The sequence below is a fragment of the Erpetoichthys calabaricus genome, chromosome 6 (assembly GCF_900747795.2).
Source record: "Erpetoichthys calabaricus chromosome 6, fErpCal1.3, whole genome shotgun sequence".
Taxonomy (NCBI): domain Eukaryota; kingdom Metazoa; phylum Chordata; class Cladistia; order Polypteriformes; family Polypteridae; genus Erpetoichthys; species Erpetoichthys calabaricus.
Genome location: NC_041399.2, coordinates 1,160,438 through 1,177,277, shown reverse-complemented (window position 1 = coordinate 1,177,277; position 16,840 = coordinate 1,160,438). Strand labels below are relative to the sequence as shown.

The following is a 16,840-nucleotide window of genomic DNA, read 5'->3' as shown; positions in this document are numbered from 1 at the left end:
CGCCCCCCATAGGACACTAACGGGAGCAGCAGCCTGGTGGTTCAGTCTCCACCCCAGCACAGCAGCAGGTGACCACCAGACATTGTTGACCCCTTTTGTCAGCTGGAGGTCTCATCTTTCCAGCTGCAATGCGCTCATCTTCTTGGTGACCACCTTTAATATGGAAACTGGAAACCTCAGTGCTCACTGGACTGGTGGGCTTGACTGGGCAGCCCCCTGAGCCCCACAGCACATCTTCAGTGTGCATTGCCCGTCTCTGCTTCCCCACAAGTCGCCAGGTTGGCACCAGAAAGCACTTGGCCCTCCCCAGGACTTCATTACCCAGAAGCCTTCACACACTGAAACAGCCGACAGTCTCTCTGGCGCCCTCTGCCTGCTCTTCCACACAGACTCATTCAGACCCTGGCAGAGTTCGGGGCCAGGATACCACCTGTAGGTGGAGGGAGGAACATCAGGGCAGACATTTTGGTGATTTCTTGTTGCCACATATCTGGGCACCCACATATTTTATATAGCGCCTTTCAGAGTGCCACTTCATGGAGTAGAGAGACACATGAAAAACAACAGGGACATAAGAGAAGGAATGGGCACAGCACAACATTGGCAACCCACATTTCCTTTATATTGTGTCTTTTGTCATCAGACTGGCATAAATGCTTCCCTTCATCCCTTTTGTTTTAGTCAGATGACGGTGTCAGGGTCACCAACGGTCTTCAGGTGACAATCCAGTGCCCTAAGCTTTGTGGCAAATGGAAGAAACCAGCAGTAAGCAGATGGAGGTGAGGCACTGGTCAGGTGGCATTATGCCCACAGGCTGTCAGAATGGGCACCATATCCTGTCGCCACTTTGGGGAGGACAAGTACTGACACGCGGGGCCTCCAGGAGGTGCTCCGAGGTTTGTGATAATCGGAGCGGTGGGCACCGTGCCCTGCCATTGTGACTTTTGAGCCTCGCACTTTAATTTCCGTTGCTGTCATTTTAGTTTCATGTATGGTGCAATGGTGCCCTCTGCTGGCAAACTTATGCATTGGCAGCTGAAGCTCAAACTGCTGCCGTTTCCTTTTAAGCCAACTAATGAGAACAAAGCTGGGGGGCTTAAATATTAAAAATAAGGAGACACGCCCACATCGACCCTGCCTGAGGACCACCCCACACCTTAACTGGCTGAGAGCCCACTGGCAGAGGAGCAACTGAAAGTCAAGGTCACCTGCCAAATCACGCAGCAGTGGGGTGCAAAGAAAATCGGGGCACTTTGTGCCATGCAGCTGACATGTGGGCAAATGCCAACATGTTGGGGGGGTCCAGCCCGACCACCTCCTCAGCAGTTGGCACACACGAGAGTGGATTGGATGGGGGGGGGGGGGCACAGAGATCAGCCACCTGACAGGGCGACACGGAGGCCCAGGGCTCTTTCCTTACCTTTAATTCTTCCTCTGTCTTGCTCTTCTTTATTACAGCGGATTGCGGGGTCTTCATTTGGGGTCCACCCTTCAGCACTCCTAAAGTTGACAACATACAGGACACGTCCACTGTGTGGAAAACAAAAACCTGAACCATTCAGCCGAGTGCATCGTAGCCCACCATCAGAATAAGAGCCGTGAGGTGCCCAGAAAGATGACGAAGATGATGAAGAGTGGGCACCAAGGCTAACCAGCTGGCCACGTGCGCTTCACCAGTCAAATGATGGGTGCTAAAAGCCTGATGTTCCCTTAACTTGTGCTGAAGCGACCACTCAAAGCCCCCAGAGGTGACCTCCTGCCCATCTTTATGAGATAAAATAAAAAATAATCAAAGAAACGTTAAAGACATGGAAATGACCCTCATGGTGGGGGGCTGGCATAGAGAGTGGAGACCCCAAAACTCCTTTGACGATGTCCTCACAGGGGGTGGGTCACATGATCCACGTGGTAGGCAGGGTGGGCTCACAAGACCCCCTTGTGCAGGACAGCAGAGGCTCAAGCCGAGCGAGGCCACCTGCCTTGGCACAGCTCACCGATTGGCTACCACAGCAGGTCATGTGATGTCATCAGAGACGGACACGTAGGGCTGAGGCCAAAAGTCAACGTGAGAGTGGGGGGAGGGGTCACCGGTGGTCCGAGGTGCGTGTGCTGCAGCTGTGGCCCATCACTACAAACGTCATAGTGAGGTCAAAGGGCAGCCAGCGAATGAGGACCCCCCTAGCCTTGGGCACCCATCCCATAATGCCCTTTACCTCACTCACCCCCCCCCCCCCCATTGGCAGCCCAAGCAGGCAGAGCGCAGTGACAAGACGGAGGTGCCATGGTCCTTGGTGTCCCTTCTTTTGTCCCCCTTTATTCGAGTTAAGCCCACCTCCATATATCCCAAAGCCACAGAGAAGCCCACCAGGGTGCTTTGCTCAGAGCGACTCTCCAGCCAAAGTCCTAAGTTAGCATAAAAACAGAGTCTCGTTACGGGGGGCCGAGGCCCAAAATGTGCAGTCTGTGGGGGGGGGGGGGATCACACACAGCCCCTGAGGAAGGGGGGGGGTCACGTGTGAGTAGCACCAGGTCCAAAGTCCAAACTGACCGCCCACCGAGGGGCTTCTGCAAGGAGGTGACAAGCCAGTCCCAGTACGACGGGGGTCTCCAGGCCAGCTATCTCACTCCGACCCTCGACGTCATCCACTCCAGGCCTTGGCACAAGCTGCAAGACAAAAGAGGAATCAGAGGAGGAGGACGACGAGACCCCCCAACGCCGGCCGGCCGGCCATGAAGGCCCACTCACCCCTCTCCGGTCAGCGCGCAGCACGACTGAATGTGCCAGGGGTGGTCTCTGATGGAGCTCAGGGTCAGCGACTTGGAGATCTCGGCGGCCGACATGCAGCCCTTCTTGTCCTGCTTGTTGGCAAAGATGAGAACGGCCGCCTTCCGCAGGTCCTGCAATGGGCACAGAGGAGGACATCTGAGTGACAGGAAAAGTGACAACCCGAGGGGACACTCTAGCAGGCCCGAGTGGCCGGCGCCCTCAGGAGTCACCGGACAGGATGGACCCTGGGACTTTGGGTAACAGTGGAGTTTAAGGAAAGTGAAAGGAAGGTGGGGTCCGCAGGGAGGAAGAGGAAGATGGAGAAGGGGGGCTGCAAACGACAGAACAATAAACAGAAAAATACAGAGCCGTCGGCACAGAAAGGTGCAGTCCAAGTGAGGACCACCAATAAAACTCAAGCGGCATATCAGCCAGACCCCCTGTCAGAAGATGGAGAATCCCCCCCACCAGAGTGGTCTCTGTCAGTCCCCTTTAATGTGACAATGGGACAGAAATGGCCTTGAAGAATGAGACCGGACCGCCAACGTGCTGGTGCTGCACGCCGAGGGGGCTGCTGTTCCATCTCACGGTTTGGTGAATGCCTCCCCCCCCCATGAGGGTCTTTTTTGACGGACTCTCCCTGCAAACTGTTGTTAAATGCTAAAGATTTGTAACCCCGAGACACAGAAAGACTGGCAGCGCCACCCTGCCGTGGCAGCAGACATCACAGTGGGACCCAACGGGGTCTGGGGTTGCAGCAGAGACACCAACACGGAAAGGAACCCGTCGCTGTGCTGGGGTCCCACGTTCAGCTCGGAATTCTGTCTGCCAACATCTGCAGGTTTGTTTTGTGCCACCTTAAGGGTTCTTTGACCATCAAGGGTTTTGTCCTCGTGGCACCACTTTTGAGGGTGTGTGTGGAAACACTGGACAGACCTGCTTTGCGCACCCACAGCCATTTCATTGGCATCCCAGAAGTCTTTAAATTCTATAAGGTGGCTGCCTTGTCATCAATGGTCCTGGTAAGCCAGGATGGCATTTAGATGCCCATCTCCCCTCCGACCCTCCTGCCCACGTGCTCCACTGGCTCAACCCTAACTTGTCACCTGAGCCATCTAGACGAGGACAGGCCACTCAGCCTGAGGAGGCCGCAGGTCCTGTTCACCAAATCATCTTCATCATCAGACGACAGTCGATTTAAATGGCACCCCCTCCCACAATGCCAAGTCAGCATTTCAAGTCCAGTAAGCCCCCCTGTGCACCCCACCAGGAGTCTGCAGCTTAATGACTGCGTGAAAGCCCCCCCGATCACCCCCATGGTACAGACCTCCAGAATCTCAAAAGGGCAAGTCCTGGCACTACAGTGCCCCCAGTCTTACCTGCCCCAGCTTGAGACAACCACCTGTGTACCACCCAAGGTGCCCTTAAGAATCGGACACATCCTGAACTGAAGGGGCTCGGACCAACCTACAGAACAGCATCTCTGCCACTGTGTGCCATCGTCACGCTCTGTCTGCTCTTGAAAATGCAGCACATTCTGCAGCTGGCATCAGCAACAGCTTCAGGGTGAAGAAGAGCTGGCAAGTGTTACCTTCAAAAGGGGCTGGCACAGTGGTGACACCTCAGCTGTGACACGTCCAGTCGGCATGGGCATCCCCCACCCAATCCGAGGCATGCAGGAGCACCCCCCTGGCCTATGGTGACCGTGCGTGGGGCAGGAACAGATTTCTGAGTGGTCAGTCCGAGTGGCACTCGCCTGGGCAGCTGAGGGACCCCCAGATTTCTGGACTGCTTATGACAAACAAACCAACCAATCAGGTCAGCAGCAGTGTTTCCTATCTCACATCAGATTGGCTAGAAGCAGACAACTGTGCTCTCCAATTGGCAAACACTGCGGTGCCAAGGAAACCAGATGGGTGACCCAAAGACATGGACCACCAAGGGAAGCAATGGGGGTTTGGGAGGGCCGAGCTCTTCAGGACAAGGGGCTGGAAGTGACCCGACCTGCCAAGAGCTCTGGAAACGCTGGGCAAAACTTCAAGGCCTCCTGATCTCTCGATACGGGTAACTCGGAGGTGCCCCCTGAGCCAGCTAGTGACACGTTGGAAGTTTGTGTGACACATGCATGTGCTAAAGTGGGCTGCAGTTTGATATTCTGGGCCGTTGACCCCTCATCTTTCACGAAGCCAAGCAGCACCTGAGCTGGCGCTGGCCCTCTCCTCTGATGCCAATGCACCTCATGCTGGAATCGAGTGACAGTTCTGCTTGTGTGGCACTGCTGAGCTAACGAGTGCCAGCCTTCACCACCTTGACATACTAACCTCGCCTGGCCAGCACTGCCTGCTCCCTGTGACCTCCTCCAGGACAGTCCCGAGAGACCCTACCCCTCTGGGGTGCCCACTGCACTACACCCGGGTGATGCCATGCACTCAGGGTATCTAAACTGCCACAGCACCTCAACTGGCTCTGTTTGACCAGAGGGATGGCAGCGGCCTCTGCTAGGGTGCCCCCGATTGTCACTACAAGTATGCCCAGTGACCATCCACAAGAAGCTCCTTTCGCCTGCTTGTACCCACAGTCTCGTTCTCTCCGCCTCTATTCACCTTGGCACTGAAGAAAACGGCGGTGCATCTAAAAATGTAATCGATTGTTTTTGACATGGGGGACGCCACAAGCACTGTACACAAATTACTGGGACAGGCAGTGGGCTTGCATGCCAACCCTAGAGGTGCCCTCCTGCCGTGTCTAGTTCAGACCAGTTCAAGCCTGCTTGGAATTCAACCCCCCCAAACATCTGGCTATCAATTCCTTATTTGGAATGCCAGTCTTCACATGCAGGTGAGCAGCGCCACAGGTTGTGTGACAACAAACATGCAGGCGTCCCTCACGTGGGGCACAAAAACAAAAAAGAATCCCAGAAGATGACGAGGCCTCGGCTACACAAGTCAGCTCAGTGACCGGGCAGCTGGCACAGCCATCATCCAGGAATGAGTGGCGGGCAGCACGTCCAGACGCAGATATTAAAAGCGTTGAGCGCACACATGGCATGCCAGTCACTCAACACTCAGTGTGCTGAACTGAAGGGATAGACGTGCCATCGTCACCAACCACAAGACACAAGGGGCAAAGACCCACCGAAGTGGCACAATGGGTGAGTGCAGGTGAGGAGATGGAGGACACACGCAGAAGGGGACACCAGCTAAGACAAAGGGGACAACTCAAAGATGAATGTCACGTGAAGAAGGGGGACTCAAATGACAAAACCAGCGCCCATGTGGGCTTCAAGCCGGTGGGTTTAACTAAAAACAAATCAACGGCACCCTCAGACCCCCCCCCCCCCCCTGACTTGCGCCAGGTCTGCAGACCCCAATCAGCACATCCAGTCCAGAACTTCTCCTCTTCCTCACTGAATTTCAAAGGATTTTCAACCCATGGTGGATTTTTTATTTGACTTTTTAAGAATCAACAGTTGGTTTCTGGTACCAATACACAGGTGGCATGGCAGGCACCGCTGCCTCTGCCACCACTCGAGTCAGCTGGTGCTTTCTTAATGTAAATGGTGACACTTGGCCACTTCACTGAGTTGTATGCCCCAGCTGAGCCATCAGCAGACACAGCACTGTCACTCCCTAGAGGCCTTTTGTGCCATCCTTATGCCTTTTCCAAACATGCCATGTGCGGAGGCAGTGACAGAATCATGACAGCGGAGCGGGGACGTCTGCCACGCTGCCCGCCACATTACACCACCTGTGACACGGTGGCTTGCATTTCTTGTGGTTGGGCACTTGGAGGGCACAGGCAGGTCATGTGCCTCGCTCAGGGTCACATGTTGGCGGCAGTAGTGGGATTTGAAGCCTTAAGGACCGCTTCTGTACGACGGCCTGTCACTTTATGAACCGTTTACTGTGTGGAGTGACACGCGTGTGGCCTTGGTGGGATGCCCCATTATATTTCCTCAGCTGGCTGAAGTGTCCTTGTCCTTTTAACGTGTGGCTTTTTACTGCGGAGTCGGGCAGTAAGCTTGGAGAGCCGCTCGTGTCACGGCCTACCTTCGGGTCGTTGGCACTGCCAGTAGAATGAAGCAGCACTTCAGATTATTGACAGGAAGTAAAACAAAAAGAAAACCACAGTGGGAAGCATCATTAAAAAAAAAAAACGAGTTTCTACACCAAGGATCGGTTTGTGAGCAGAGCTGCCCAAGATGGGACGGGTACCAAAGAGGCTTCCTGCCCACAGCCTCACGTGTGTGTGATTGGCGTATGCCAACGTTCCAAGGGAAAATAAGGACATCATACATGTACATGGTGTGTGTGACACCAAGCCAAGAGGACATCAGGGACAACAAAAGGACAGAGACGCCACTGGGGGGGCAGCCTTGGTGGTCTTCAAGTCATGGGCACCTATGAAAATCAAGTTCATGAGCACTCGTGGGTACCCAAGGCCTGCCAGGACCACTCTGTACCCATGAAAGACTGGGGCACTGGGCTTAACGGCAAAGGTGGGCAGCACCACGATACCCTCCATATTATTACACGCAAGCAGACGTTCAGCTATTATTTTTTTTCCTTGCCACCACTTCATAGGGCAGTTGATGCCCGAGTCTCCCCGTACCCCGATATTCCCTCTTGCTTTGTCCTTTGGGAGTTTTGTGGAGTTCAGCCATCGCCCCAACTTCCTTTACCTGCTCGCTCATCTCCTACGAGACCCTAAGGGTCTCAAACTCTTAAAATCGGATGGCACAGCAGCACCACTTTGGCTCTTCTCTTTGAAATGCCATACAACTTCTGGTGCCCGTTGAGCTCTCCAACTGAAAGAGGAGGCAATGTGGGGGTCTCTCACAATGAAGGTCAGACCAACCCGAGAGAGCGAGATGTTCATGTGGCCGTCGCCATCTGTAAGACCCGTGTGAGCCGCGCGACCCCCTCATACCGAGGTCAGGGAGGGCTAGGAGTGTGAACCGTCCACAGCGTGCCACTTGCCAGGCTGTGGCGGCTCCTTCTTCTTAGCCCTCATCACCAACTGCAGCTTTCATACTTCAAATCAAATGGTGGGAGAGAATCACCTGGCAAGGTCACGATATCATCAGGAGGGCAAGCTGGCTGATGGCACTCTTTTTTAATGTTACGTTGCACAGCACGCTGGCACTTGTTGATCTATGGCACCACAGGCTGGCATCTAATATCAGAAAGCAGCTCCCCACAGTGAGATTCTTCCACCCACATGTGATGCTAATTTGTCCTGTGCCCGGCTGGCAGTAGAGGGGCACTGAAGCCTTTCTACTCACCCCAAGCAGGTGGGTGGCATTTCCCTACGTGCACATCGGTCTTCTGGCCACTTCAATCCATCTGTCTTCTCCTTTGCCTGCACCCCACTAAGAGCTAGGAGGGAGGGGGCTGTGGCACAAGGAGCCAGGTTGGCACCCCCAGACCTCACAACAGAGCAGACACTTGGAAAAGGCCCGAGACTCACCTCATGTGCCAGCATGCGGTAGAGCTCCTCCTTGGAGATGGTCAGGCGCTCACGGTCAGTGCTGTCGACCACAAGGATGATGAACTGCAAAACACAAAAACAACGAAACCTGTGAGGCTCCAGAGCGGCCAAGACCCCCACCTGCCCGCCTGCCGTCACTTCGTCATCGACACTCGAGGTTGGGCTTTGGCGGAGGATTGTGAAGATGTCACTTGTGTGGGTCTGGTCTGCAGCGAGATGGGGACACAAACATGGAGGAAGACCTCCAAACCAAGCCAGGACCTTCAGTAGCCCACCTCGCCCCACACAGCACAAAATGACAAACTGGATTTAAAGGAGCCAGATACACAGAAATGCCCTCCAAGGTAGAGGATGACCTGTCAAAGCTCAGGCCCGAGAAGACGAGACCCTCAGAGCCCCGAATAAACAGGCCAGGGGGGTCCCGTCTGTGACCAAAAATCAGAATCCAAAGACGAGCAAAAAATTAAAAAGCAAAGCAGAAAATCCAGGGAGTCCTCAAGAAGACGAATGCAATGCTGGAGAGGTCAAGGTGGCCCACCCTGAGGTTTCACCCACAAAACACCAAATCAACATAACAGAGGCCCACGCTGCCAGGGGGCAGACTCTGGGCGTCACGGCAACAAACGAGGGAATATGGCGGACGAGTGTGCCATCACCTGCACTGTGGGCACATCATTGGCTTCTTGTGTGTCCGGACCACCCAACTTAGCTCCCATTTACAACTAACCAGCGTAACAAACGGCTCACAAACCCCAATTGAGGGTCTTCCTGTCCCAGTCCTTGAGACCCCCGTGGCTGCAGGTGGAGTTCCTCCTGGTTTCCCGGCGAGAGAAGAAGCGCCGCCGCACCCTGAAGTGCCCACTTGGCTTAGTCGGCTCAGCTTCTCCCTGCCATCTTATTTGAGTGTCACCAAGTGCTCCCCCAATGGTCACCAGGACACCTTCATCCCATTTATCAGTACAGTAATCCCTCGCTATATCGCGCTTCGCCTTTCGCGGCTTCACTCCATTGCGGATTTTATATGTAAGCATATTTAAATATATATCGCGGATTTTTCGCTGCTTCGCGGGTTTCTGCGGACAATGGGTCTTTGAATTTCTGGTACATGCTTCCTCAGTTGGTTTGCCCAGTTGATTTCATACAAGGGACGCTATTGGCAGATGGCTGAGAAGCTACCCAACGTACTTCTCTCTCTCTCTCTCTCTCTTGCGCCGACGTAAGGGGGTGTGAGCAGGGGGGCTGTTTGCACACCTAGACGATAGGGACGTTTCTACCTTCTGTGTGCAGTTGCTTCCTGAAGGACATGCTGTACGGTGCTTCGCATACTTAAAAGCTCAAAGGGCACGTATTGATTTTTGACTTTGTTTTACTCTGGCTCTCTCTCTCTATTTCTCTCTCTCTCTCTGCTCCTGACGGAGGGGGTGTGAGCTGCCGCCTTCAACAGCTTTGTGCTTCGCATACTTAAAAGCCAAACAGCCCTATTGATTTGTTTGCTTTTCTCTCTCTCTCTGACATCTGCTCCTGACACGCACTCCTTTGAAGAGGAAGATATGTTTGCATTCTTTTAATTGTGAGACAGAACTGCCATCTCTGTCTTGTCATGGAGCACAGTTTAAACTTTTGGAAAAGAGACAAATGTTTGTTTGCAGTGTTTGAATAACGTTCCTGTCTCTCTACAACCTCCTGTGTTTCTGCGCAAATCTGTGACCCAAGCATGACATTCTAAAAATAACCATATAAACATATGGTTTCTACTTCGCGGATTTTCTTATTTCGCGGGTGGCTCTGGAACGCAACCCCCGCGATGGAGGAGGGATTACTGTACAAAGAAATCATCAGGTGAGCCCCCCGAAGACTGGCGGCCGAGCGCGAGGGTATTCAGGCCGTCACGAGGAGAGACAAGCGGAGAAAGGGCCCAACTTGGGACGCGGGAGGGACCACCGTACGGATGCCATCAAACTGGACCTTCAGACGACTTGGGAGCGGCTCTGGCATCCTGGAGCAGGCGGCTGAAACAAACTGAGAGGTCCCTGAAGTTAAGGGGGCTGCACATGAACTCCAGTGGCTCAGATCCCCTCAAATTGAGGGTTAGGGTGCCACTTGAGTTTCTGCCCTCGACTTAAGGTCTTCGCTCTTTTGTGTGTTTAGCGTGAACTGGGGGGACGACACCCGAGCACCGGGCATTAGGAGACCCCTTAACCAGAGCAGCTTTAAGGTGAAGCCCAACTAGGAGGAGGATGACGATGAAGGTGGTGCATAAAAACACAAGCTAACCCTCAGAAAGCAATCCCCCCCCCCCCCCCCCCCCCCAATGCTATGGTCACACTGGAGGGTCCTGCTGCCAAGTCTTTCATTGTTCAGTGCCATTTTACACACCCTGTGTCTTAGTGTCTTCTAGGAATGTCGACTTCACGCCGAGATCAGAGAATGAGATGAACTGGAAAGAAAAAATGGACACCCAGGAAGAACAAAAACCTGCAGTCGGGGGGTCCCCACAGTGTCAAACGTCCAAACCAGAAGCCCAAACCTCCAAAGACCTTCTTGCCGGTGGCACGGTGCAGCGCTGCCCACCCAATTGACCCCCACCTCCTGAAGTTCTCTTCTCAAAAGGCAGACCCACATTCCCAAAATCAAACTGTCACCCAGAAACGTTAAACATCTGTGGAGGCATGAAGACGACACATGAAGATGACGTGCGGATCAACGGAGCTCGCGGTTCTTGGATTTCCTCCTGGCTTCTTACTCTGGTGGTCCGATTGACTAAAGTTTCCATGTTGTGGTCCCATCCACTAAAGGCACATGACAGCTAAAGGCCCATCAGCAGTTCTCAGAGTTTGACAGCAGACCCCAAAGGTCATCGAAGAGGACGGCGGCAGTGCCAACGTTCACATGGCACTCACCAAAACACCACAAAGTGAATGGGCAGACCAGAGGCCACATCGGAGCATAAAGGAGCGTAAAGGCGGCCGGCCGGTCAGGCGTCCCCAAGACCACCGTGACCTCACCTCGGTGTTGGAGTAGTACGTGTTCCACGAAGCCCGCAGGGAGTCTTGCCCCCCGATGTCCCACATTAGGAAGTGAGTGTTCTTCACCACAATCTCCTCCACGTTGCTCCCGATCGTCGGCGACGTGTGGACGACTTCATTCATCAGGCTGGAGACAAAAACACAAAACATCAAGAGGAGAGGAGAGTCACCTCACTTGCTTCAGACCTGCCGTGGGTGACAGAGGGACGGGCAGGTGAAGGCCACGGCAGTGGGAGCCGACTGTAAAGAGGTGGCAATGGAGTGGGGGTGGGGTGGTGGTGGTGGTCTGGAGGGGGCTGTTTGATTTTGGGATGACGGGCCACTTAGGGGAGAGGAAAAAAAAAAAAAAAAAAAAAAAAAAAAACCGATAAATAAACCCAAACAAATCAAAATGCCATCCCACCCGGGAGGAGGCCAGCAGTCAGCCCACAATTCACTTACTGTTGTGCCACCCAAAAATCACAAGGAGGGCCGCCAGCCCCCCAGCCTCGACTATCTAAGAAAACAAGGAAAAAGTCCCAAGACAAAGTGGAAGAAAGGAAAGGAAAGGCAGTTCAGAGAGAGAGACCCCCGTCCAGGGTGCGAAGTGGGGGTCAACGCAAGTCACCCTCAGCATCAGCAGACACCCTTAAACTTCATCAAACTCGGGGTCTCAGTCTACCGTGGCAGGCCAGACCACCACAGGGCCCACCTGGAATGGGCGACTGGACAGACGGCTAAAACCGGAGGCGCCACACAAAACCCGACAAAACGAAAAGGACGCCCAAGCGGGTGTGTGGGGGGCTCCAACAAGAGAGGAGAATCCAGTGGGCTCATTTAATGGCGACGGGCCGTTGTGCTGACCCCCCCCCCAACGCTACAAACAGGAGAACTGCGCCTAGAAGAGGGGGGGCTTTGGCTCAGGGGGTCACAGCATGAAGCAGAAGCAAGAATGGAACAGCCAGCGACTTCTGTACCACCGGACGGGTGGCCAAGCGAGGGGCCGAGGAGATCAGCGGTGGACATCACAGCACGGACCTGGGGGAGGGGTGACCAGGGTGGGCACACAGACTTAAACCAGGGGGGGGAATACTCACAACTGGTAGAGGATGGTGGTCTTGCCCACGTTGTCCAGCCCAACGATGATCACTTTATGTTCTGTGAGGAGACACAAAAGAGAAACACAGCAGAGCAACGCTGAGGTCAAACTGCAAAGCACGTGATGTGGAGAAAAGAAAAGCAAAGACGACGACACAAACCCCCGCGCCCGCCCACTGCCGCCTTCCGCTCCAAGTCCATGTCACTCCACAAGTGCCATCCTCGCCACGTCTGCAGTCTCTGCACAAGCGAAACGAGCTCTAAAAACACGACACACACACGCCACCATCTTCAATAGGAGAAAGCCAAACACCCAGCAGCGCATGAGGACAGTCCACAGAACGGCCCGGTGGGCTCCATCATGACTCCCCCCAAAGCCGTACAGTCAGTCATTTCATGGATCAGAAGCCTTTGGGGTTTTCTTGTGTTGCCTCGTCTCGATGTGATGATGTAACGATGTCACTTCCTTTACAATACAAGGGTGGCAGCGCCAGCTCACGCTGTCCTGGTTTTAGTGAAGTGCTCCAAGTCTGCAGAGACTGCTGGGCGTTGGTGCATCGCAGTCTGATGAAGGCCATTTGTGCCACTCGCGTGAATTCTGACTGGTGTCCCCTCGCAGTCCCAGCCCAATGCTCTCCTGTGGACTTTGTCCCTTTTTGTAACACGCCCCCTACTGCAGGAGAGACCACCCTGGACCATCCTCTCCTCCATCATCATTTCGGTCCACGGGGAGGTCTGTGGGGCTCCACAAAAGTCAATAAAAGGCACAACAAACACAAACCTGAACTTCAATTCTCAAAAAAACATAAGGCGGGCACAAGTTGGGCAAGAAGAAAACACTGGGGGGGGGGGGGGGGGTCTCATAAAATAGAAAAAGAGAAAGTGCCAGCCAGAAAGTCATCAACAAGCCACACACAGGGAACGACGATGACACGAGCAGAGCCAGCGCCGGGTGGGCCGCCTGGAGGGCGGGGCCACAGCTGCCGAGTCAACAGGCCCCGCCCCTTCCGCTTGGCTTTTTAATAAATGGCAGGCTCAAGCCAAGCCCACCATGGTAAGCTCAAATCCAACAGGTGTGCATTTCTTACCTGCCCAGTCTCATCTGTAAGATGGCACTACCCATGGCACACCCACACACTTCCAGGGTATCGCTGCTGCACCATTTTTGAAAAAGCCAAATGTAAAAGACGAGCCCCCCAACTCCACCAGCTCTAGTGCAACTGGCTGGTAAGGTCAGCTGTGTGCAGTGGCAGACCAGATTCAGGAAACAAAAGTACTGAGGCACCGGCATGAAGGTGGCACTATATAAAGAACATACCCACTGCCACCTGACAATGAGCAGACAGATGGAAGGTCCCCAAGAGGCTAAGGGGTACTCGTCAACACCAGGGAAGTCACTAAGCTCAGATGTCACTGACCCTCGATGGCCTTTAAGGAATGTCTGGGTCAAGTGAGGGGACGTGTGCTTTGGAGTTGGCGATCGTGGCACCCGCACCCGGCGACTGCAGAAATGAAGAACGGGAAACGGAAAAGACGACAAAGAAAGAAGAATGAGGGAACAAAGGGGTGGGGGGGGGGGTTCAGAGCAGAAGTAGCGAGGGGCCAAAGAGGGCACGTCATGCCATGTCAGACTGCATCTGTCAACGGGCATCTACTCTCGCTGCCAGGCCTGGCCGGGATAAGCAGCATTGGGGTCTTGAAGAACGCAGGAGCCGCCCCAAGTGGTGACCCTCCCAACCTCCACTGAGTGCCCGTTTTATCAGAGGCTGAATTTCTCGGCGCTGACCCCGGCTGAGTGTTTGTCGGCAGCTCCGGGTTCAAGCTGCCAACGGCCGTGGAGTCCCACGACCCAACACTTCAGACATGGAGAGCGCGGTGTCCACACGAACCCCGAGCTCCAATCCAGAGGTCTCTTCTAGCGCACGTTCTACTCGTCATTGACGTTCCCGTTGCCTACGTGTGGCAGAAACTTCAGAGCTGGTAAACAGTAATGGGGGGGCAGCACGGATGACATTCACCGTTCACTTCCATGAAGTTGGACTGATGGACTCTGAGCAAGCCCACCGAAGTGAAGTCAGCGGGCAGCAGGCCAGACACAAGCTGTGCTGGGCGAATGATGGCACGCGTGTGACGACCGTGACAACCGTCAGCGACAGCCCTCCACATGGTCGGTCACTGGTCTGTCACTTTCATTTGTCACACGTCTGCTGTTAGAAGTCAATGAGCCAGCGGGCTCTTCTTCAGGTCTGACAAATGTGACGCGTCCTTCAACAAGTAAAAACTTAATTGAAGCCAACTATGCTTGTCTTCCTTTCTCTGACGGGACCACCAGAACACCTTTTGGATCGCAGCTCCTCAGACCCTCAAAAATACCGGGGGTGGTCGGGTGGCATATGCTGCAAGGGGGCTCCTCTGGTGGCTCGCCGTCATCTGATCGCGCCGAGTTCATCCCGTTTGAAGGGGCTGCGGTTCAAAACGGGAATAGAAACAGCAGAACAGAAACGAGACAAATGCCCACCCAGCGGCACAACTTCAGGGTCAGCCAAACCACAGCAGCCACACTTTCAGGACTCCCCCTCAAAGCAGGGTCTCATTTTGAGGTAACGTTGCCCCCCAGTTTCTAACTTCAGCCGTTCTTACAAACTTGAACCTTCTCAGTTGTGTCCTTGCTGGGTTGAGGACTCACCGGGCACACAAAAACGTGACGGGCACACCTCGGCTGGCGTCACCCTGTGCGAGTCACCGTAAAACACACCAGAAATGAGCAACTGTGGCCACCGTGATGTGGCGCCATGAACAGCGTGGAGCACAGCAGTAATGGAGTGAGAAAACAGCAAAGGTGACAAACACACCACAAGAGCCACATTAACAGCACAGTGGAGGCTCCTTGGGAAGAGAAGCCGGACGGACCCTCGAGGCCAAAGGATGGCTGACAGCAGAGACAGTGGAGGGAGTCAGAGCCCTGAGTGACAGGAGTGCGCGTGAGAGAGACAGATGTGCAGTATACACACACACACACGACTGGGCCAGGACCCCACAGTGTAACTCGGGCGACACAGACCCACCAAAGCCACGGGATCAGCATCACAAAAAAGCCACCTTCAAAAAGAAGGCCCGATAGAAACAATGACAACCACAATGGCGTCAGTGCTAAGGCAGAGAAGGGGGTCCTGCCTAGAATGAGAGACCACCGCTGTTTAAAACAAAGCAGAACAGCACAGAAGAGGAGCTGCACAAAGATAAGGCGCTACATAAAAAAACAAAACCCAGAGGGCTCCACGTCACAGAAAACGAGCCAACCCGTAAGAAGAGCGACAAAGCAACTCCATGTCACCAACAAGGCGCTATATAAATGACCGGCGCAGTACGCAGGGTCGTTGCCGTGGCCCACCGGTCATGCGCTGCTTGGTTCCCCCCGTGTAAAACGTCGACTATAACGGCTTAACAATGTTCTGTTCGTGAGAAAGCGTCTCCGCACTCTCATTCCGGACGAAAGGCGCTATATGAGGCCCCCGCCTTCCTCGACCAACAAACGAGCCGAGCGGCCCACTCGGTGGACGAAAGTCGAACTTGGCTGATCCGGCAGGACGCCTGCAAACTTCTTGCCTGCGTTCGAGGCCACGGAGCCCCCCCGTATAAACCGGTCGAGTTAAGGCACTTTCGGGAGACCGGCTGCATCGCACACCGTGGCGGCCTCCCCGCTAACCTTTTAATTCGCATAGGGGGCCTTCAACATTCACCCAAGGGCGGCCAGAGGCCTCCGTCTTCAGCAGAGGTAAGCTGCACACGAGCAGCGGTGCCCACCGCCGGAGCCCCAGCCGGCTGCCCATCTCGATTCTAACGGCGGATGGCACTCACCTTGGTTACAGAAGAAACTCGAAAGTTTGGCGAATAGAAGCCCCATGGCCTGCGCGGAGTCCGTTGGGGGTGCACGTCAAAAATTAAAAGGGGGGGGGGGGTGTCTTCAGCCTCGGTCTGCGAGTTCCATTAAGGCCCGAGGAGGGCAGTTCAAAACTGCAGCGTTTCTCGAGCAGCACAGGTCCCGCTACAGGCCCCGTTAGCTCTTTGTGTGCAGGCGCATCTCTCCAGCCGGCCCGCCGCACGCGACGTCTATTTACATTCCCACGCACGAATCCCGGCACGTCCTCTCCATTCCAGCAGAGCCCCAGTGACGTCGGCGAGCCTGTTCTGCGCAGCCGTAAAGAGCGAGGAGGGCGAGTTCGTATTACCATAACACCGCCCCACCGGTGTCCAACCCCCAATACCCAAGCCAAGTATTTGCATGACCCCGCCCCTCCACTCCCGGCTGCCGCGAATCGACTTTTCTTCATGTCGCCGAGGGCGGGGAGCTGACGGTATGAGCGGGCATTTTAAAAACGGGAATCCCAATCGACGTCGGTCGGTCTCACTTGTCCGGTGGGCTGCGGGTGTTAAGTCCAGCCACTTTCTTAACGGACCATCATGGACTCTTTTTTTTTTT

General features: G+C 54.4%; 1 protein-coding gene across 2 annotated transcripts in view; it reads right to left on the bottom strand.

The window, feature by feature from the left end:
* Positions 1-2,296: 2,296 nt before the first annotated feature.
* LOC114653165 (ADP-ribosylation factor-like protein 5B) overlaps positions 2,297-16,840 on the bottom strand; it is a 79,061-nt gene continuing 64,517 nt past the window's right edge. The window contains exons 1-6 of one of the 2 annotated variants that reach the window (XM_028803333.2): positions 16,219-16,545; positions 12,360-12,420; positions 11,263-11,410; positions 8,237-8,320; positions 2,747-2,898; positions 2,297-2,665 (exon numbers count right to left, since the gene is read on the bottom strand). In XM_028803333.2, the coding sequence (XP_028659166.1) occupies positions 2,617-2,665; positions 2,747-2,898; positions 8,237-8,320; positions 11,263-11,410; positions 12,360-12,420; positions 16,219-16,264 (540 nt within the window). In that variant the 5' untranslated portion in view covers positions 16,265-16,545 and the 3' untranslated portion in view covers positions 2,297-2,616. Of the gene's footprint in view, positions 2,666-2,746; positions 2,899-8,236; positions 8,321-11,262; positions 11,411-12,359; positions 12,421-16,218; positions 16,546-16,840 lie in introns of those variants that run through there. The other variant, XM_051929311.1, reaches the window with a different exon arrangement.